Here is a 23315-nt window from a genome sequence, read left to right as displayed (position 1 = left end):
ACTCTTCAGAAAAGCATTCAGCAGCTTCTGTGATAGGGACATCTGCCCACCAAACACACAGCTAAGAATCAGCAGTTCACTCTCCCTGGCTATAAATCATCACATCCAACTGCCTTGTTATTAAGATACCTGTCCTCAGAGACAACTATCCAAGCTTTAAGATTAATTTCACATCATTGCATTTTTATCATACACCCCTATGATAAGGTGGAAGAGTTAATAGAGTTAGCTCTATTTTGTTTCTCTGTGAGAAAGTGCAGTCGTGTACACATGCTTTTTCTTCAGCTGTAATGTGTGTCGTCTTAGAGAACAGCACATATAACACAGACACAAGGTATTTCATGTGTGTGATGTTCAGTAATAATTTAGGAATAATGTCAGAGGCAGCAGAGTGCCAGAAGCAACCAAGGCATTACAAATTAAAGGCTCAAAGAGAACCATGGTTATTTGATGAATCATTTTGCAAAACAAGCTGCAGCACCACAGACATTTTCCCTTTTACAAAGTAGGAAAAGAGAAGATGTGACAATACACCTACAGTCATAAAAGCAGCATGTCATGAAGCCACAGGAACAGAGCCCCCATTCCAGCATCTCTGCTGTTACTCCTCAAAAGCAGCATGTGGAGTACATATTACTCAAAACACCAGAACAGTCCAAAATATTAGAGGCCTAAGCTCCAGACAGCTGCTACTTATGGGGAAAGCAAACATGACCTGCAAAAGCCACAAAGGTAAAGAAACACCCAAAAGAGAAGAAACACTGGATACCAAAGAAAAGTGTAAAAGCTGGAGAGAGAGAAAGATGATGATCAAAGGAAATAACCTAAACTTCTGCCAGTGTTTTGTACCCTGCAGCTATTCACATAAGGAGATGGTACTAGCTCACATGCACAGCAATTTTAAGATCAAGCTCCTGAGACAGAGAAATTCCGAACTGACCCTAGGAAGGAACAGTCACACAAGCTGACATCCCTTCTGTATTCATTTTTCCAAATCCCATGTTCCCAACTCTGTTTAGATAGATCAAATCCCATAATAAGAAATCAGAAACATCAAGCCATCTCCTTTCCAGTCCCTTAGGCACTTTGTGCAGGGCTAAAGAATGGACCAGAAGACCCCAGTTACTGAGGGCAAAACTGATAATACAAAGCAGTGCACTGATGCAAACCTCAACCAGATCTTTCCAGTAGATTCTTAGTGTGTGAGCGGGAGGGACACCATGTGTGTTTGGTAGCCAATGGCCAGCTGAAAATGGAGTCTTGTGTGATCTGCCCAGTGTTCCCCGGCTAGAAACAGTGACAGATTTTGTGGACACTTTGTAGGAGCTTTCCTCAAGGACAGAAAGGTCACAGGAAACTAAGTGTGCATGTCCATGCTGTCTGCTTTTGTCAAAGTAGAGAGAAAGAACAGACAGAATTGTACACAAAGCCTAGAAAGACTACAGGTGCCAGAGGTTATTTGAGCATGACTGCCATGCTTCCCCAGCACGTGCACTCCTGTCTTAGTACGTTGCAGTAGTGGATATTTGGATTTTCAGGCTATTTTACCAAGCTCAGCAGAACCTGAAGTTTTGGACTGTTACAGAAATGGGAAGAATGGGAGAGATGACACCTAATAAAAGCCTGGCTGCTTTAATAATGAGAATTAGAACCTCTAGGTCCTAGCTCATTAAACACAAATGGCTGTTTTGTCACCTGCATTAAGTAAGTTCATTATTTCAGTTCAGTTTCTAGATGACAGGCATCCACATTGAAAAAAAAGAAAAAAATCTCCAAGGTGTAACTGTTCTCTGGTCCACATGTGGGAGAAAAGCCAACGACTAAACATGAAGAGATCCTGAACTTCCTTCCACACCTACCAGAAGTACCACCAGGTAAGAGTGTCTGATGCTTGCTAAAGGTACGGTATGAAGAGATCAATGGTTTTATCATGGTTTTCTGGGGAGACAAGACATCAGTTGCTAGGACCATTAACACAGCACTTACAGTCAGCAGAAAATGCAATTAAAAAGGAAAAAAAGACAAAAACATAGAGGTGTGTTCATTCTTGTTGAGCAAAGTGCTTTTAACTCAAAATCTGTTATGTCTCATCAGTGTCCAGAACATCAGAAACCTCCCTACCAAGCAACAAATAAGTCACTCCTACAGTCTCATCCACCAAGTAGCAATGCAGTCTGTCACAGCCTCTTAGTCCAAATGAATCTCTGTCCCTCTTCCTAGGTTTTTACAAACTTAAATGAAGCTTAGTATCATTTTCGTTTCTTCTCCTTCTGCAGCTGCCTCTCCAGGGACGAGACAGTACCCACGTGAGCAAGCAAAACTGAAGGCAGTACTGAATGCAATTAATTGAGTTTATCCTTGGAAGTTAATTAAATTTTAGCAATTCTAAAGAAATCAAAGCTCCATTTATTTATTTATGGCTTCCTTTATAAAATGCTCCTATCGATGTGTTCAGGAGATAGCAATACATAACCACACATATTAAGTCCTAGTAGAGCACTATGCCAAATACAAAGAAATTCCTCACATCATCAAAGAAAAGACTAGCTTCAGGCAAAGACCTGTTCAAACAGCTAGGCTTTGCATGGTATCTAAAAGTCAGCTCTTTTGAAAACTCAAGGGAAGCAAATTCTAGCACTGAGTTCTCTACTGATGGCAGTCAGCAACTGGAAACATAAAATTAGGGACCGAAAGCTATTATATGGTGATCACCAGACTAATCCCAAAAGCACTTGCAAATGCAACAAAATTCCCTTTGAAGGGACATACAGCCAGGTTTTGAGATCCCAGTGGTTCAGGAAGAATTCAGATACAACTGTTCACATACTCTCAAGATGAAGTTACAGTATTTGATCATTTTGTTTCCTTACACAATTTTACAGTACATCATGAGTAGGTTAGCTACCACTGGGTTAGATACCTCACACTAGAAACAAACAAAATACCTCTGGGTAATTGCATGCCAGGTATGTTATCAGAAATAAAACACATTTTTGAAAATTAGAAGCAGTGAGGAAACAAATGAACATCCACTGAATGTTAATTCAGGTATTAAGACTAGAATTTGGCATTCAAGAGAATAAAGAAACCTAATGGAAAAGTACAAGATACTAAAGAAAACAGAATAGGATTAAAATATTGATTCGTCACCATAATTCTGTCACTGGTTGTTCCCATTACTCTTATTTTCCTCATGACAAGATCCCAAACCCCTGCTCTTTAGAGACACAAGATCCAGGAGAAAATGGTAATATTAAGTCACAGCAATAAGTTTTCTGTTAGTTTTTACTAAGTTTATTTTTGAACAAAAACCCAAAGTAGGTTAGTGAGAATTTCTCAAACTAAGAACTAAATAATAATCAGTCTGAAGGATATTAAATATTACTGTGGCCTACAAAGAAGTCATCACTGTAACTGCAAAGATAGGTCAGAAATATCTAAAGATTGTGAATAAAATATTAATAGATTGCCCCTGTGATATGCTATCCAAAGTTTATACTAAACATTTAACGAAAACCTAGACATTCACATTTTTGCTTTGCTAGATAAACATCACAAGATGTTTTCATAAGAAGGTGACTCATATCTAACAGGTTTTGAAGGTTCTCAGAATTAATACACAGCCCTAGGTCTTGATCTGAAAGATGAATCTACTTGAGAAAAAGTCATGACTCTACCTGATCTTCCATCTCGTTGAATATCCACATGATACCACTCTCCATCATTGGCTTTCTTCTGGGTGGCCTTGACTTTAATGGTCCCAGAGCCCATGTCCAGCAACAAGTAGAGGTTCCCATCTAGAAGCTCAACTGCAAAGAAGTCTACCTTTGTATTTTTCTGGCTCCTGGCATCTTTCCTTTCCTGAGGCTTGCCATGGGTGAAAAGGATCAGTCCATTGGGTTCAGTGGTTCGGAAATCAAATGAGATGGAGCCCATCCTTTTGGTGTTCCATTTAGGCAGACTAATGTAGGCCTCAGGTGTCTCAAAGCTGATGGGATCCAATGTAGCCACATTCTCACATACGAATTTCACTTCCCCATAGATCTTCATCTTAGTATCACCAATCCGTGCCAAGCGAGACAGCTCCAGACGAATGTCATTATTCTTATAAACAACCTGCCAGACGCAAGGAAAAGTATCATACATCAATCCTGCATACAGTACAAATACCCCAATTACTTTCAGCCGTGGGAGATAAACTTCTCCCAAAAAGCAGTGGGGAGCAGAAAGGAGACCATGCAAGAGTCTGACATGATGACAGAAGGAGAGAGCACAGCCAGGAGTGTGTATAGAAATGACAGCAAAGGGTAGTTTGTGATGACTATAGATCAGATAAGCAGACAGAAGAGAACATTTAACTGAAGGACAGTGAAAACAATTAACTCTACCACAGGCCCACTCTGCTGTAAAAGCTTTTGTACATAAGATACAGCATGTGTCTGGTATCAAGCTGTTATATTAGCATAAATCCCATACAAAATACATAACAAAATGTAACCCCCATGTCCATCTCTGCTAGCCACAGCAGGGAACTCTGTACCACCAGTGTCATTTCTCTATTATTCCTATAAGCCCACTTAACTACTAGGAGAGAGAGACGTGAAAAAAAAAAGCTAAGCAAGTTGCTGTGAATTGTTGGCGACTGCCCTGTGGCTCCTGAACAGCTACAAGAAAAAAAAAATAAACAGACCGAATAATCTTAGATCACTACAGGCAAACGTGCTATGGAGATATCTGCACAGCTCATCTTGCTTCAAGAAACCTATGCTCTGTGGTAACACACAAAAGCCTGTATACATTCAGTGCCTCGACTCTGACTCTTTCTGGGTTAAGGACCAGAGGTCTGGACTCTGGGTTGCCACATGGATAGAAGTCAGCCAAGGAAAGAGTCCCAAACAGGCAAGCACTCATGAGCATGCACACCTTGCTCAGGAGTCCAGACCTCCAGCCTTTCTCTTTATCACAGGTACAGAATTAATTCCTTGCAAAGAGGACCCCCCTCTGCCCCACGCCATTCTCACAGAGGCAGGGACTGGAGAAGGCACAAAACCGAAATATTTGTAAACTGCACTTCCTCTCGACCACCTTCCGTGCTTCCTAAACCCAGAGCTGGCACATACAGGAAACCAAAGCATTTCTGCAACTAGCATTCAATTTTGATTGGATTCCTGTTCTGCAACACTACTGAAGACTCCTATTTCTTATATAAAATTATTATTTTAAAATACTTTGTGTCTATTACAGCATACACACACACACATTGGATTTCTGCTTTCAGAATGCTAGCAAGATGAGTTGTCAGCAATTGTTATGAAAAGAGAAGGGAATGGAGATGTACATTGTTATTTCTACAAATAGGACAGGAAAGTCAGAGAAATGAGTGTGCAGTAGATACAAAAGACAGAATGAGCGATAAGCTTCTAAAGCAGGTTACCTCAGGATGAAAACTAAATGAAATTACAATTCAACACATTTGTAGCAAGCAAAGAATTTCCAGTTTTCACTAAGCTATTAAAGGAGAATTTCCCCAGTGCAGCCAGCACAGCATCAGATTTTCTTGTTGTAAAGGCAATACACCCTACATCAGAGTGAAAGGAGATGCCAGCTGTTAATTCCCATTTGGAGTCATGGCACAAAGCTGTAGTTCCTCCCAGCAGAGGACAGCATTGACCCACAATAGCTTTTTTTTGCTCCACTTCCCAATAAAGTGCTCTGCTCTCGCACAGACTTCAAAAACATCAAGTCTATTAGTATCTGCAACAGGAATAAAATATATTTTCAATTTGCAATTAAGCATGTCAAATGCTCTCACTAGACAGACCATACACCTCCTTCCAGTGACTCAGCAAGGCTGTGTGTTACAGCCTCCCTCTCTTGACACACAACGAGGTGCACCTCAGCCAGACACTAGTTCCAAGCACTGCATGCAGTCCTGTCTCTGCATCTCAAAGAAACAGAGGAGTTGAAGGTAGAGAGGAAAATAAATAGAACAATTAAAAGGATGGAGCAGGATGTTTTATGAGGATAGCCTGAAAAGGCCAGAGCTCTTGTATCTGGAGAGGACTGAGAAAAAAAATTACTAAAGTGTACAAAAGATGAAGAAAGTTAACGTGGAACTTCTCACTGCCAAATCTGGCAATCACAGAACTAGATGCACTTGCTGAAACTTGTAGGTTATCAGTTTAAAATGGATTTTTAGAAGTACTTATTTATAGAGAGGGTAGTGAACTTCTGGAACTTGCTGCCACAGGAAGTTGTAGAAGCAAAGCACATCAGCAGGCTCAAAAAGAACCAGAAAGATAAATGGACAGCAAGTCCACAAACTGGTATTAGCTAAAAAAGGAAGAGACAGACCTTCTAATAATCCTAATCCAATAGCAGTGGATGCTGTGGGAGTGTAAGGGGAATGCACCACTGACAGTAGCCATGCTCGCATGCCCTCCCTAAATATGACTTGCACCTGGCACTACTGGAGGCAGAATACTGGGGAAATGGACTGACTGTTCTTCAGGCCTGCTAAAGCTCTTCTCATGTTGTTAATGAGTTTACGTGTACTGCAGGTTGTCCGCAGTCTACTCCTTGTCCCACTGCAGGGAGAGCCTGGGAAAGATGGCAACTGGAAATGGTTTCCTGTGGACAGAGCCCTTCTGCCAGAACAAATATATGGGACTTCTTGACTGGTATGACTTTGGCAGAATGCTGCATTCTTGGTTTCACCCAGTGTGGAGTCATTCTGGCATTCAAGAGAACATCAGGCATGAATGAACTGGGACTTTAGTGGTTCTAACATAGAACTGCCCTTATAGGATACTACTAACAATTGCTCAAACCATTACCCCTCTACACTGTATCTTGACCCAGCCTTTCCCCCTATTAGAGGAGCAGATGGGTAGCACAATACCCTAGATACAACTGATGACTGGTGCTGGGTTGCATCTAGCTGTCACCCAGTGATCTGCTCTCAGCAACCTCTGCAGGTTGCTGGCAGAAGAAATATGATCACATCCACATGAGCAACTTCCAACTCTCAGATGAGCCACATACAGGTGACATCTCCCCCTTTCAAGTATTTGACTTGAGTAACAATTCCCATCTATTCTGGGGAAACACAGAGAGTCTGCTTCCCCATTTATTTGGGGTTTGCTGTAGGCTGCCTTGTATTTCATTAGTCAGACGAGTATCACAGCTGGAGAATCTCTGAGACAGAAGACTTTCAAAGAATCTAGAGAAAATTACATGGAGTTACTTGTAACCCAAAAAGTCACTAACAATGGAGGATTTAAAAGCAAGTTTGAACAAAAGGACTAAGAAAGCAAGCACAAAGGAAGACTTGGGGAAGAGAGGAGAAAGGGTGTTGAATAGATACATGAGTTCTGAATTCAATCTTTTCAAAGAAACAGATCCACCCCAATAAGAATCTTTATGATTCAAGTGCTTGTTGTTCTACATTATTTTCTAATAAAAAAAAACAAACAAACCAACCAAACCAAAAAACAACCCCATAACCTATCCTGAGAAATTTTAAAAGCACCTGTATTTAAGGAAAAAATACAAGTGTTCACATAGCTGACTTGAGGTATTGCCAACAGCCACATTTGGACATCAAGATCTTGATGTATAAACCAGAATTCTCAGCACTATAAACAAAAGGATAAAAATAATCCTTGGGTGTAAAGCCAAGGTGAATCCTGAGCAGGAATAGAGAGGCAAAGCATCTCTGGCTTGAGCAATGAAATGCTAAGGCAGCGTCTTATATCCGCAGTTCAATTGTTAAACCAAAGGTTCAAGAATGAGAAAAGGGAATATAATTAAATGACTGGAATGCATGTCCCATAGCGAAGAACATTCAAATTCAGTATGCTTAATAGGTAGAGGTTAAAGGGTGATTCGATTACAATCTATGAGTAGCTGTGCTGAAAATGGAATTTGGCAATAGAGGGCTCTTCAATCCATGTGACAAAGGAATAATGGGATCCAGGGGCTAGAAATTGAAGTTAGAGAAATTCACATTTTAAAATATTATGACTTATTTTTACATGAGATAATTTGCTATTGAAATAATTTACTACAGGTTACTGTGTGTTCTCTGCTACTGGCAAACTTTAAATTAAAATAGTATCTTGTTTTCCCTAAAAGACATAGTGAGGCAGGAATTAATTATGTAGCAAATCAGCCTAGATTATCATAATGGCTCTTTCTGGCCTCATAACCTATGAATCTTTGTGTTTTAATGAAATCAACAGATGCTTCAGTGCAGTTTTCCAAGATAGATGAAAAACATCCTTCTCAAATGTTAAAACTGCCTGGTAAAGAAGATGCTCATGTGAGTTCTGGTCTGGCTTGCCACCAATGCTTTCAGGGAGGCTTTTTAACATGTGTGATCCTACCTTGCACTAAAAATGAAGGCAAGTAAGAAATCTAGGACAAAGACTTGATTCTATAAATCTAAATAATATGTTTAGAATTATATTTAGACCTTCAAGAACTATTTTCCTCAGAGAGTCACCTGCTGCAAGCCAGAGATGAAACATTTTCATGTTTCACTGAGAAATCTGTCTGCCCACAGTTGTACCTATCACCTACATAACATTTCCTACCTTGTAGTCTCATTTTAACAGCAATCCTCTGAACTAACTTGAGTGCTCTTCAGGATATACCAAAATAGTGATTGAAACTCACACCTCTAAGACTAAATGAGGCCATAACTGACTCCAAGAGCTGTCCCTCACTAGGACACAGTCTTCTAGTGCCACTCTGGGCTATGGCTTCCATAACAACTTAGAAGTAAGCAAAGCAGTGAAAAAAGTGCCCATACATTAGTCCATTTTTATCAGATGGCTTTCTGAACAAAGCTCATCTTGCCTGTTTAAATAGAGACAAACTTCAGTTTATCCTTTATCTGATACACGTATTGGAGAAGGTCAAAAGGCCTAAGGGAGTCAAGGAGATGATTCCTGGTACAGACATACACATCTACTTTGCAGTTATTCTAGGAAGGAAGGTAGAAAACAAAAAGAAGAAAATGACTAGCAAAAGCTAGACACAGAGCATTGAAAAAGTAACTCTCATGCTCCCATCTTAAAATCACTTTATATTCCAAAAATTACATTAGAACAATGACAAAAATAAGTTTTTTCCTCTTCCACGAGGATTGCTTCTAAAATCACTTTAACAGAGGAATATTCTGACTGTTAAATGCCTTTGCTTAATGAACTGGACCAGTACAGACGGATGGTCAGGGACAGAATGGTCCAGATACAAACAGTCTCTGATAATCCACAGTAGAATTCCATGACATCCAAGACATTTTGAGGGATAAAAAGATATACAATAAATTAGGTTTCCGTTGAATCTGCTGAGAAAGAAGAGTTTGTTTTAAGCTGAGCTAAACCAAATTGGCAATCTAGTTTTGAGCTTTCTTAAAAATGGCAACTTTGCAATTCTGAAGCATTCAAGGAATTTCTCCAGCTACACTTATAAGAAGCTTCACTCATGGGTTAATGAGAGCTCTAATCAGATGCCTTTTCACAATGATGAAAAGCATGTCCCTGCAATCAAGCAAAGATGCAGATAGAGAGAGAGCAACAAAAGTGAGAAAAAATTATGTGCTAGACTTAGCCGGTGGCCAATATAAAAATTCCTCTCCAAGTTGGTGCTATTAAGCAGGAAACATGTTTGGGGTTTTTTTGTGCAGGCTGGACACAGGCATGCTCCAGAGGAGAATGGCCATTGATAGCCTAGCTAATTAGGTGACCATCATTAAAAAGGGCAGTAACCTGAAAGCTTCGTAAATTTAGCTAGCTAGGAAAAACACCTCTGAAGTTCAGCCAGATTGTTCACCTACTTCATCCTGTGCATCACCAATTGCTTTTATCTGTTATGGGCTGCCCCCATTCACCAACTGCCCGTATCACCTCCCAGAAGGGCTAACCGCAAAACAGTCTAGAGCCTAAGACTTCCTTAAAGGCACCTGCACTGAACCAGATGAGTTCCTGCAGCTTAATAAATCACAATTTATCAGCTGATTTACCAAAACTATGTGTTTCTAGCCTGATCTGACCAGCAAGTAGAAACAAACACACCAGCTAACAGCACTTGTGTTAGGGACAGACTACGTATGCAGCAGTGCAGGGCTTCAGTAATAGTTAACTAAAGCTGCTACGCTTAGTTAAAGAACTGCATGAGAACTGTGCATACCTAATCTAAACATATCTGATGTTCAGGTAATGAACAAACACAATCACCATTCACCACACTGAAGAAGTTAATTTACCTGTCTAAAAAAACAACACATCGTATATGATTTTTGCTATGTTGACTAAAGTAATGCAATCCTACATTTCATCTGAATTATATTTAACAAAGAGCACGTGTTCACCCAGGTAAAACCAGGAATACAGTGAGTAGAACGCTTAAAAAATAAGGCAGAACTATTTCAAGCTTTCCTAGAAATTTTTTTTCTACCTTATAAATCAATTATAGGTTCTTACTAACTTCAACTTTCGTGGAAACCTCCAGAAGAGAAAAAGAGATGGATTTAGTGTCAAAAGACTTGAAGAAAACACAGAGGAGTACTCCCTGAAGTAGGATATACAGGAAGAGAAAGAAAAAGGATTCAAGGTGCCAGTATAAAAGGTCTGAAAAAGGCAGGGTGGAATTTAAAGTGGTCTACTGACAATGTTTAACAGATACTGAAGACACAGGACCCAGTACTTCATTGTGGTCTTAACTATACTATCCTTTAAGCCAAAAAGTAAGCCCCTGCTTTTCATAAGAATTCAGGACACCAGAGTGTGTTCACAGTTACTACAGAGTTAACGCTAACCCAAATCATTCACAGGGTACCCAGAGCAAGCTTAAACAGATTAAGGCAGATCAAGGTCCATCTTGCTGCCTTCCACCTTGGAACATATCAAGATAAAAAGCAAACAGTTCTATCTATGCCTTTTTGAAATAAGAGCTAAATTTTTTTTGCCTTATGACCAAATACATGAATGAGAGAGACTTCAAACTTTAAGGGGAGGGAAAAGTTGCTTAAAAGGTATTTATCGAAGAGTTCTAATGTGTGTCTAGAGCTGCGCAATAAGTTTTCGTATACATTGAGCCTGCTGTTTCTTGGGTTAGCTATGAATATTGGTAAGTGACTAAAATGTAAAGTACTCCACAGACTTACTGGTGTTGGACTGCATCATCCAAACTGCAGAAAAGCAGGGTTGTGAAATTACCTACTTCTTAGATTCCTTCCTTTTAAGAGGTAGCAGTAAAGACAGAATTTGTTTTTTCACATGAGTAGATTCCTGCATCCTCCGTGCTGGGGTACACTGACTGCTAATTCATTTGGTCTACTGTTGAATTAAAACTTGATTTCAAAGGGGATAGCACACCCCACAATTGCATCAGGAGGCAACCATGATGAGAGCATTAGAAATTACATGTATTTTTTGTAAAAAAGACATGACTGTATATAGGATGAAGAAACCATTATAGTTGCAAAAGAAATGCAGCTGAAGGAGTCTATGTTAGCGTCAGATACTAAAGTTGTTTCCTCAGCTACTGAAAAGGCACAGTATAGGCAGTAGTAAGATTAGGTGGAATCACTTGTAGCACGGACTATGATTTAAGGATGAATGCTCTTTTCTGGTGGACATATCAAGTCCTCTTCTTTCTCTGATACAGAAATTTCAAGTTCTGCAATAAGTGAAGAAAGAGATCACAGGAAATAAGGTGTAATTTCTGGATTTCTGAACATATCACTTTGCCATAGATTTTTCTAAGCAATGGTGAAAAAGCCACATAACCTCAGTATTTTCAGAAGTATATTCACTTCACAGTGGCCAACTTGAGGTCATGCAATTGGTTTTGCAAAGTGCCCATTAGCAAAAAGCTGTAAGTAAAGACAAGAAGAGATTTCGTCTTTAGTGCTAAAGCTAAAAGAAATGCTCTGAGAAATTAAATTTCTCAGTCTGTTCCTAAAAAAACTAGCTGATATTTTGCTAATATTTAGATGAAAAAAGTAACTGACTGATGTTTGTCAGTAGCAGAGTTCACCTTTGTGTCATGGCAAAGTGCTTAAGGCATTTCACTGTGAATTCAGGTGCACAAACTTAAACTTCCCTCTTGCTTCATGTTCTATTCAACTGCTATTGAGCCTAGTAACAGAGAAAAATAAAAGCTGCAGAACAGGAAAGCCAAGACAGCTAGCTACAATGCTCCCTACTTGTGCACAGGCCACAGACACAGGCGTACCTCATGCTAACTCTGGAAAGCAACTTGTACCTTGGACGCGTCTCTGGATATAAGGGCATAGAGGAGATACATCAGTATTTTACAAATATTCGTCCATATAAAGCAATGATGAAAGTTATGTTCTGCACTGAGCCTGCATAATGCAGAGGTGAAAAAAGACAGAAGAAACACTTAAGAGCTACACACGGAAAATCCTTCATTGGATGTATTGAATGAAGCATTCTGAAATGTATGGATACATAGGAGGAGATACTGCTGTACTCTGCTGGAGGTCATGTTCAGTTTGGAGAACTGCACTTCAAGCAACAAGTGAGGCTACTGGAAAGAGTTCTGAAGAAAGTACTGAGAATAACCAGAGATCTTGAAAATAGAAGAAAAATTAAAAGTATTGCTTCTTCTTAACATAAAGAAAACTGCAAGGAGACATTATAACAGCGTTCAAATACAAAAAAGTCTCCTACAAAGCAGAAAGAAACAATCTGTTCTTCATATCTATGCTGAAAAAGACAAGAAATAATGGGCAAAAATTACAGCAAGAAAGTGTAAGAATTTATGTTAGGAAAAGCTTTTTTAATTTAAGCACAGCGAAGCACTGGAAGAGCTTGCCCAAGGAGCAACCATCACTGCAGACCTTTAACTACAGGTTAAGCAAACTGCTGTCAAGACTCACATAGATGTCATTGATTTTGTCTTGGGATGCTAGAAGTGGAAAGGATTAAATAACCTCTCATAGTCCATTCAGTTTTATTTTATATGATTCTGTCTTTTGGGGGATGAGACATGAGAAAGGGGAAATTACTACATAGCTAAAGACTTCCCTAGTGTTCAATGCACAGAAAGGAAGAATAAACCTTATATTAACACAATTACAATATCTCACAAATTTGAAGAGCTAAACTTACAAATGAGCTTCCTAGCTAATGAAGGTTTGACAGCATTTATAGAGTTTAAAAAAGGGGAGAAAACAAAGAAATCATCATCACAGAAGCTTATTTACCAGCATGCAGTAGTTGACTTCAATTACATTCAGTTCTGTATTGAGCTTATATAGACATTCACCAGTTAGAGAATGCTCTGCTCCTCCCAAATGCATCCTGAAATCTCAGATTTGTGTAGCTTGCACAAGCTAAATCTGTCTAGTTTGGTTCAGTGATGAGTCTGTGAGGAAATGATTACTGTCAAGTGTCTTAAGGATTTCATCTCAAAGGCAGAGAGGAATTATTTTAGGATGGCCTCATTGATCGTTTAAGGCTTGAACTTTATTACACAAGACACTGAAAACTGTATCAGGCAATGACTTAGCAAATAACACTCCTCTTCGCAATTTTATTGTATTTCAAATCCACCTAAGGTTGTGCAAGTACAAAAGACCTACCTCAGGAAATAGATCTGTTTAGTATGGCTTGGTGAATGTTTCCATCAGGATGGCTTTCTAACACAGAATCACATTTTCCTAACAGAAAATTAGCAATAAAATGCTTCACTTCAAGCTGTTGCAACTCAAAATGGCACGTTTAGTTTCATCAAACTTAACAGAAAAGCTTTTGTATGAACTTATCATAACATAAGCAAGATTTTTTCCAGGCATTGAATTTATTTTCAGTACTGGTCCTGACTTTTGCCTCTGGTCTGAAGTCCCTAGGGGAATACTTCCACATGATGCAATTTCACTGTCCCACCAGACATCACAGACACATGACTGACTTTGTTACAAGGCAGTTTGACCAAATATGTGGTCCTATGGGAGAATGGGACACAAGGGCCCTGCAGGACCCCACATGGAACTGCACTGGATAGGAAAATACAGTTCTTGTTAAACTGCCTCCAGAGTATTTGGGGTCAGTTCAATAATTAATAGGAAATAATCTGAATCAGGGAATATCAAGATGTTACATATGAATCAATTTCTGAAGTTCTGAGGATTTCCATTAAAAAAAGCAAATACTACAACAGCAATGAAAACAAACAGGGACTGGAGGAACTTACTTTGTGACAAAAATTCTTAATTTCACTCAGCTTTTCATTTCAGTGATAAAATGTGTTTTAACGAGAACACCAATGTTTAAAATCTTGTGTGAAAATTCTGACTAGATATTGTCTGCTTATAGGTATGCAGTTTTTCCCCACTACCTATCTTCCCTAGCCAACATGCCTTAAGCCTGCTCCATAAGAATATCCCTGGCAGGTACAAGAAGGTAGTTCAGTCTCCATATGCCAGTCAAGCATTAGTCTCACTGCCGAGGCTTCCAACGTGCTAGGCAAATTGTGCCAACCACCGTGGTGTTTTCTATGATTTTGTCACTTGTCCAACAAAAACCAAATAAAAAACATTTACCATTACATATGGGAGAGCATATGCTTACACGTGAGCATTGCTCAAATAACAATGTGATTGGAGCAAGAAAGAAAATATTTAGTGGGTTAGTATCACTGTATCAGGATGGTGTCACTGTTTGTAGCCAGGTGATAGCAGCTGACTATGCTGCACCTCATTCATCTGTTTCCCTCCCTCAGCCTCAGCACAAAGGTGGAATCTCCTTCCATCTGAATGGCAGCCAAGGTAAGCATCATGCCTTCAGCTACACTCTCTTCCTGCAAGGGAGCAAAGGCTCCAGGTCTGCTGAAGAAGTGCCATGGGCAGGATGGCACTATCCCACAGCTGACACCACAGTGCACTACACAGGTCTAAGCAGACTAAGAAGGAGGACCTGTCTCCATACATCTAGACTGAAATACTATGGGTTTCCAAACTTCTTTTTAGCACCTCTCTTCTTGTCCTGTGCAAAAACTTGCCAACACGGGCACCTCTCCAGGGTACTTTTTCTCACTTCTGTTCAAATTCCAAGGTATGGAACAAAGTCCAAACCCTCCACAGGCAGGATTCCCCAAATGTTTATCTGCACCAGGCCTTACGTTGCGTGAGAACAGGCAGATGATGAGCTAAGTATTTGTTTGATTATTTGCTGGAGGGGGCAGGGAGTGTAATTAATTCCCTACCTACAAAAGACATAAAGAGAAAAATACGTATCTTATAACACCACCTTGATGCTGGAAAAAGAACCAGAAGCACGTTTACATCTTTCTCTTATACGTATCTAAAATCTACCTCATCTGTGACTTCCAGTTCTACAGCTTCCAGCATTAGCAAAAGGAGGCAGGTGGGGGGGAATATTATAAAATAAATTAAAAAAAAATGTTTTATGCTTGGGTTTGAGTCCCAGTTACCACAATGTCAAGAAATCTGGTCCATCTACTTGTTCAGAAGCCACACAACTGCACCAGTCACAGCTTTAGTGCACAGTGCAACACTGAGACCAATAAATGTTGGCTGGGAGTAGAACAGTTCCCCTTCACCTGCTCATATGGTCTCACCTGGCCTCTGAAAAAAACCCTCACTGACAAAACTGCTTTCCTAGCCCCCACCATCTTTACAGGTTTCTTGGGGAATAGTATTGAAACAGTGCAAAGAGCCCAGTAGTGCTGCCAAAGCCCAACAAGGCTGTTGGTAAAACTTTATCCCTTGCTTTGATCTGGAAGATGTGTGCGTGGAGGAGTGTGAGTCCAGTTGTTCCTGGGGGATAAGAGGGAAGGGGGAAGCAGGCAGCATAGCCAGAACGCTGCCGTGCAGTAGGAAAGCATTGAGGAAAGCACGTGAAAGGAGAAAGAAACATCGGGGGAAAAAAAAAAAAAAAAGGAAGGGTGACATTTTCCAGTGGAAGCGCTGGAATGAGATGCAGAAATGGGAGACAGATGAGGACCTAAGCATCCCATTCAGCACCAAATTACGCTTCCTTCTCAAAGTAGGTAGCGTGCCACAATCAGAAGCAGGGAGAGCTCTCTGGAAAGGAGTGAGGCTGAGGCTGGAGTCAGCACTGAGCACCAGACAAAAAGAGGCAGCTGATTAGCTGGTTCCTGTAACAGTGGCCCTGATTCTACAAAACACAGAGAGCTCTCAGTACTGTTTTGTCTCTTGAGTGCACCCATCACTATATATTTTTTCATTCATTTGAAAAAAGTAAAAAGGGAGAGACGAGGTAGGCTTTTCCGCAAAAGGAGTTGGAAATAATACATCTCTCCGTTCTAGAAACATTTTCCATAAGAAATTCCTACAGAGCATTTTAAGTTATTCTGTGACTATTAGTGTCTTAATATTAATCCATTGTATTATCTCCAACTCCCCCATTAAGGGCCACTATACCCAATTTACAGAAAGAGAGAGCAAAACAAAGGGAACTGAATATTCCCTGCCAATTCATACATCAAGTCAACAGACCCTCAGAAAGAATGTCTCTTCTTCCTAATCACTACCCTGTGTCTAAGGAAAAGCTAGAGGAAATGTTTTGGTGACACACTAGGTCAGTGTAAATGATCTACTTAACCTCTTTCAGCTTTGAAATTCAATAATGCACATATGAAAAGGTATTAAACTTTTCCCTTATTTTTTTACATTTACTTCTCCATTTTAATGCACCCAGGCACAGGGTTCCCAAGTCCTCTCTGTGGAGCTTGGTTTCAGATATAAGGACAACTTTTCTCACATCTAAGAAAACTTATTTAATACAAACCTAATTTACATATACCTTACATTTTCTGTTTTGCTCAGTACTGCCTTACTGCTTAAGAAAGATCTACAGCAGATCTTAAACACAGCTGTAGAGCTTACATTGTTCAAACACTAACATACAGAAAGCAAAATCTGCCTTAGCCATTTTTTTTTTGCCCAAATTCTTCATTTAAATCTTTTAATTATTTCTCGTTAACTTGGACTGTCCATCCACTTTTGTCATTCAAGTCCCAAAAACCTTTCCATACCTTTACTGAGCACTGAGACACTACTGTGGCAGCAGCAAACAGTCTGAGACCATGGTGAACTTCCATTTCAGAAGGCACGTTCTTTGGCAGGAGGGGAAGTGGGGGACTGGGAAGGAGGTTCTGCTCTTGTTATTACCCAGACCACATTGACCAGAATGATAGAAATGATTGCTTCATATACATGGCACCCTTAAAGAACCAAGTATCTCTCCTCTACGGCAATTTTATTCTCCTTGCATAGAGCAAGCACTGCCAAAAATCACAAAAATACATAGAAATTAGTCAGCCATTCTTTTTCTAATATACCAAAAAACTTGACGGTTGTATTGACTGCTGAAGGAATAAAAAAGAGGGGAATAAGAAGAAATGGCTGATACAATCACAAAACCTTAAAAAAAATCCTGGAAGCAAGGACACATATGTATTCCTCAGTGCAGAACTAGTTGCCTATGCCTAGACATATGATCAACTTACATGCTACATTTGTTTGCCAACATGTACCTCTGTATATTTGCACTTACATAAACATAGCCATACTGTGTATAGGTACATAAGAAGGCATATGCATTTACATACAGACATACAGATCTGAACAGTGGATCCTCTTCAGGAACCTGCTTAGTAAGGTTCCATGGGATAAAGCCCTAGAGGGCAGGGGGGCCCAAGACTGCTCGTTGGAACTAGATCTTTACTGAGCACTGAGACACTACTGTGGCAGCAGCAAACAGTCTGAGACCATGGTGAACTTCCATTTCAGAAGGCACGTTCTTTGGCAGGAGGGGAAGTGGGGGACTGGGAAGGAGGTTCTGCTCTTGTTATTACCCAGACCACATTGACCAGAATGATAGAAATGATTGCTTCATATACATGGCACCCTTAAAGAACCAAGTATCTCTCCTCTACGGCAATTTTATTCTCCTTGCATAGAGCAAGCACTGCCAAAAATCACAAAAATACATAGAAATTAGTCAGCCATTCTTTTTCTAATATACCAAAAAACTTGACGGTTGTATTGACTGCTGAAGGAATAAAAAAGAGGGGAATAAGAAGAAATGGCTGATACAATCACAAAACCTTAAAAAAAATCCTGGAAGCAAGGACACATATGTATTCCTCAGTGCAGAACTAGTTGCCTATGCCTAGACATATGATCAACTTACATGCTACATTTGTTTGCCAACATGTACCTCTGTATATTTGCACTTACATAAACATAGCCATACTGTGTATAGGTACATAAGAAGGCATATGCATTTACATACAGACATACAGATCTGAACAGTGGATCCTCTTCAGGAACCTGCTTAGTAAGGTTCCATGGGATAAAGCCCTAGAGGGCAGGGGGGCCCAAGACTGCTCGTTGGAACTAGATGATCTTAAGGTCCTTTCCAAGCCTGGCTATTCTATGATTCTGTCTCTTCACTGCTACGTACTAAGGGCATATGTATGGGTTTACATGTATCTGTATACAGCACCTGTACATATGCTGCTATATGTACATACATGCATACACATGTACTCATGTCTCCACCTGTGATTCTTATGCAATGCATATATTTTTCCAGTATAGTAAAATTTATTGTGCTTATGAGTATCATTAGAAGAATGCACACCATCTGCATGTGGATCCCCACATACTTACATTCTTATGCAGGCATGAAGCCAACAAACTGCATGTCATTCTGGTAACTGCCATCCTTCTCTCATTCTAAAGGCAGCTTGGAGAGCAAGAATGTATCTTTTTCTATGAAATGCTCTATACAATAGTGGAGTAATCATTTCATAGAGAAAAGAGGTGAGACTACACCAGAATCCTTGTGACTGTAAATTCAGCCTTTGCATATCCATGCCCTAGAAGTAAGATTTCAGTTCAGCTTAGAAGATGTAACTAACTTCCCTGTACGTGACATTGGGCTGTGTGCCAAATGGGACTTAGCACGAGCTAAGCATGCTCCTTCATACATTTCTTTCTCTGTTACCTTAGCATGGTCAGACCTGAAAGGAGCACAAACAAGGGAAGAAGCAAAGCAAGACAACAGGGGCTTTTCAGTGGAGTATTTCTAATGAAAGCTACCCTGGGTTGGGCATCTTGTTGCCTGCAGTCCTGTTCCAAGCCCAAATACAATGTCAGCTCTGACATTCTACTACTTCAAAAAGGCAAACAAGCAGGGCTGAAGGAAGTGGGGGAAAAAAAAACCAAAAACCAAACAACAAAACACACAACAACTGCATACAAAGCCCCGTGTGCAGAATACAAAGAAACAGATGCTGGAAAGTACACTGCTGGAGAAAATACGTTCAGCCCATGATACTTCCCAGCATCACTGTCTTGCTGTTCCCAGGCAGGAATTGTTCTGCTTGGCTTGGGTCCTTCATACATAAGGCACTCAAAAGGAGAGGATTAATGATGATGATCATTACAACACACTGAAAGTGCTGTTGTTTTCTATACTGTACCACGCTTTTTTCTTCCTATTTATTTCCCTAGAACACTACACTTTGAAAGGGCTGCATTTTTCAGCTACCCCACACTTCCCCATTTTGCTTTAGAAGCAATATAAATAGTAATCAAAACAGGCAAATAATTTCCATAACTCCTCTGTCACTCTGTCAATAGGGTCTATACAATTCCTCTGCCCTTGAAAGTGCAAGTATCTCATACTGTCCTGGCACCCACAAACCTGACACCTCTCACTGCAAACCCATCATTTACATGCAGGTCTATCAACAGGTATTACTAAGGGTAAGAACTATTTCCCAAGAGTTTCCAAAAGGAAAGAGGGGTTGCAGACATCTGCCTACTAGTCCTCACAAAGCCACAGGGAAGCCGAAAGTCCTGATCTGCTTTTTCTGTACTGTGCTACTAACTAGGTTTGTCCTTACTAGGCTAACATGCCTCTTTAATGCAGATCATCAGCTTCTTGCCCCATTCTTCCTTGCTTGCGCAGAAATATTATACCCCAGAAAGTTAAACACTTAAATTAGTTTGAAGCAAGACAATAAACCCCTTGTATTAATCACATCCTGCAAAGTTTGCCTGTGCATTCCTGTAAGAGGTATAAGACACACAACATTGCCTTCTAAAAACAAGTCTCATTTTCCTAGCTGAACATAAAATCTGTGACAGTAATGGAACATTATGATCACTTACTACTATTACTATAATTATTATTATTACACACCGGAAACACTGGTGTGGTTGGGAAAAGCAAGGAGGTAGCAAGCAGAAGTTGAAGGGATTTCTCTGACACTGAGAAGCAGAAGGATCATCCTGTACCGCTTTCCAAGACACTTAGGACGGAAGGTTCGTTCCAATGCCCTAGGATCCCTTGTGTGAAAAAAATACAAGAGAAGAGGAAATACGCAAGCAGGCACATTTTGATTTAAGTCTTGCTTCTGATTTTATAGAAGAAGTGTTATTAATAAAGCTTTCCAGGTGCCAGAGAGAGACAGACAGAGGCAGCACACTGGGGAAAGGGCCACTGACAAAGTTCCAGTCCTAGCATGGCTGAACTACAACCACTGAGCAGCTCCCAGCTACTGAAGAGCAGTCTTGACACCTAAGGTGATTTCTGGAAAAGGACAAAAAGATATCTAAAATTCAGTTTACTTATCATTTTGACATGCATATAATAATACATATTCAGACAAATTTTCATTTCAGTTCAGCCCAGTGCTAGATTATGGATGTAGGATCAAAGACAGTAAGTAACTCTCACACAATGGGAACCGTATCTAAGCCTTGCAAAAAAGAGCATGCGTGTCTTGCTGCATAACCAATTGAACATGAAATGCCTTTGTAAAGCAGTTGCTAAGAGGGCTAATGTGATTCTTCAGTGTTTAAGTAGGAAACTATCAAGAAAGTACAGAGAAAGGACACTGACTACGTATATAGGATTAGTGAAACTGTGGCCTCTTATCTTGCCTCTGCTTTTAAAAAGATGTTAAAAAAATTCAAAGAGCACAGGAAAGTACTGCAGTGATTTCAGGTCTCTGTCTATGTTAGGTAAGCTGTCCAATGAATTTCATCAGTTCCATCCAAAGGTAGGTTATAAGCTGATCCAAATTTACATGCTATAGGAAGTCGCATGGGGAGAAGTCCTATAACAGAGAAGGTCTGCTTTAATTTTGGAAACAAAAGCATAATTATATATGGTGGCTACCCAAACCACAAGTATTCAGTTTGGGAGTAATGTGCAATGTTTCCTCGTGATCTAATTAATCAGTGAAGTCTTTAAAACTCAGTAGGATGCAGTTATTTAAAAACAAACAAACACCATCACCACCCAAAAAAAAACCAAACAACAAACAAAACACCAAGCAAAAAAAGGGAAAAAAAAAAACCCAAAAAAAACCAACCCTAAAAAACCCAAAAACTTGTATCTTGAGACAGAAGTCCACCAAACCCCCAAGGCAGCAATGGTTTGTTTAAATGATTCAGCTTATAAAATTTATGAAGTATGCAACAAACGCATTTTTCTCTGTCAGATATAAATACATGAAGAACGCAAGTGCTTATATCACAAGAGGATGACAGAGTATTTTGCAATCCATGAGAACAAAGGAGGATGTTGATCATCTACCAGGAATAAATATGCTTTATTGCTTTATTTTTAATTTCACAGACCTGGGTCACTTGCTCCGAAGTCTTAAAAGAGCTGAATGAAGAGATTTCTGATCCACTGAGATTTATTTTTAATCTTGGAATAACAGAAAGATAACAGAAGAATAAAAGAACGATAATGTTGTGTGAATGTCTTAAAAATCCGAACAGGACAAGATGTATAACTGCACAAGGGTTTAGCCTGAAGGAAACATCAACCCTGGAGGAAATAGCACAACAGCTTCTATCAAAGTACTTAGTAAAAACATTAAAGGCTAGGAATACAATACTTAATGTCATTAGACCTTCCTGTGTAAAAAGAGCTTCTGTCAAATAAACCTGATATAATTTGAATGACAATGGTAAAAGCACAGATGAAACATTTTTTAAGACAGATGACTGAACACCAGAAGACAGCTCTGCTTAGATTAACAGCGTAGAAGAACAAAACAGGGCATAATATTAGATAGATAGATAGACCTCAGCTGACAAATCTCAAAGTAGTTGTCAGTCGGGTATCATTACTGAAAAGAGGCATTTCTAATGCACCATAAGGATCCACATTTGATGAAAAAATATTAAATATTTTATCAATTACCTGGAAGTAAATATAAAAAAAATGCTGACACTAATATCTGAAGGTAACATCAAGTTTGACAGAGCACTAAACTTTAAAGAAAGCAGTTAGTTCTACAAAGTGATTCACAGAGCATGGAAGACCCTTTCAATCCAAGCAAGTATTAAAGCAGTCGAATGCTAAACCATATAAGCTTATGAATATGGAAGACAGGCCATGAACTGCAGAGCCAGGAAGGGGAAGCCATGGGGGAGCTTCACTCTGCAAAGCTGCAACTTTGAACACAATTTGGGAAACATAAGAGAAGAAAGCATGAGCCTCCAGTAACACACTGTATGGCCAAAAGGGCCAGTTCAGTTTCAGGATAAATGACTAGAGTGAGCAATACACAGCATTGGTACAATATGCACTTAAAATCTAGGTATGATTCTGATATCTACATTTTCTTAAAGAAAGGATTAAAAAAAAAAAAAAATCAAAGACTACATCAAGCAGCTTCAACATGATTTGAGAACTCAATAGGTGCCTTACAGTAAAAGACAAGGAACTCCGTCTGTTTAGTTTTTCAAAAGACAGATAAAGAAGGGACTTGATTATAGTGAATGATGGAAAAACACTGGATTTCTGAAGCATCTTTGTTCCAGTAGAAAACTGTATCACAGAAATCAACATTTGGAAGCTACTTTCACACAAATTCCAAATGGATAAAAGGCCTCATTTCTTTTTCAGGTAGGGGGTAATTAAACATCACAACAACTTACCAAGGAAAACAATAGATTGCCTTTTAATACCTTTACACTAAAGCTGGTTAAAACATAGCTCCCAAAAAGAGACCCAAATTTATTAGATTTAATGTGGGGGAAGTAGGAGAGATCGAGGCTTGATGTTTCTTGCTTATGAACACTCCAAAACTAGACAGATAATCGACAGAAGGCTGAGCTAGCTCAGTATGGTGGTTCTTCCAGTCTTAAAAGTCTCTGACATTTTGTAACTCTTACACATCATGAATCACTCAACTGGCAACAGGACAGATGACTGCAGATTCACTTTGAGTAGTGGGCATTTGTTTTGTACTGA

General features: G+C 39.6%; 1 protein-coding gene across 1 annotated transcript in view; it reads right to left on the bottom strand.

Annotated features, from left to right (window-relative positions):
- LOC104403806 (neurexin-3) overlaps window positions 1-23315 on the bottom strand; it is a gene marked incomplete at its 3' end in the record, with an annotated part of 198187 nt that overhangs the window by 148273 nt on the left and 26599 nt on the right. Inside the window, exon 4 of the mRNA XM_010012057.1 lies at window positions 3678-4116. Coding sequence (XP_010010359.1) covers window positions 3678-4116 — 439 coding nt within the window. The remainder of the gene's footprint in view (window positions 1-3677; window positions 4117-23315) is intronic.

The sequence above is a fragment of the Nestor notabilis genome, unplaced genomic scaffold (assembly GCF_000696875.1).
Source record: "Nestor notabilis isolate BGI_N333 unplaced genomic scaffold, ASM69687v1 scaffold5943, whole genome shotgun sequence".
NCBI lineage: Eukaryota > Metazoa > Chordata > Aves > Psittaciformes > Psittacidae > Nestor > Nestor notabilis.
This window is presented reverse-complemented; position numbering and strand designations above follow the sequence as displayed.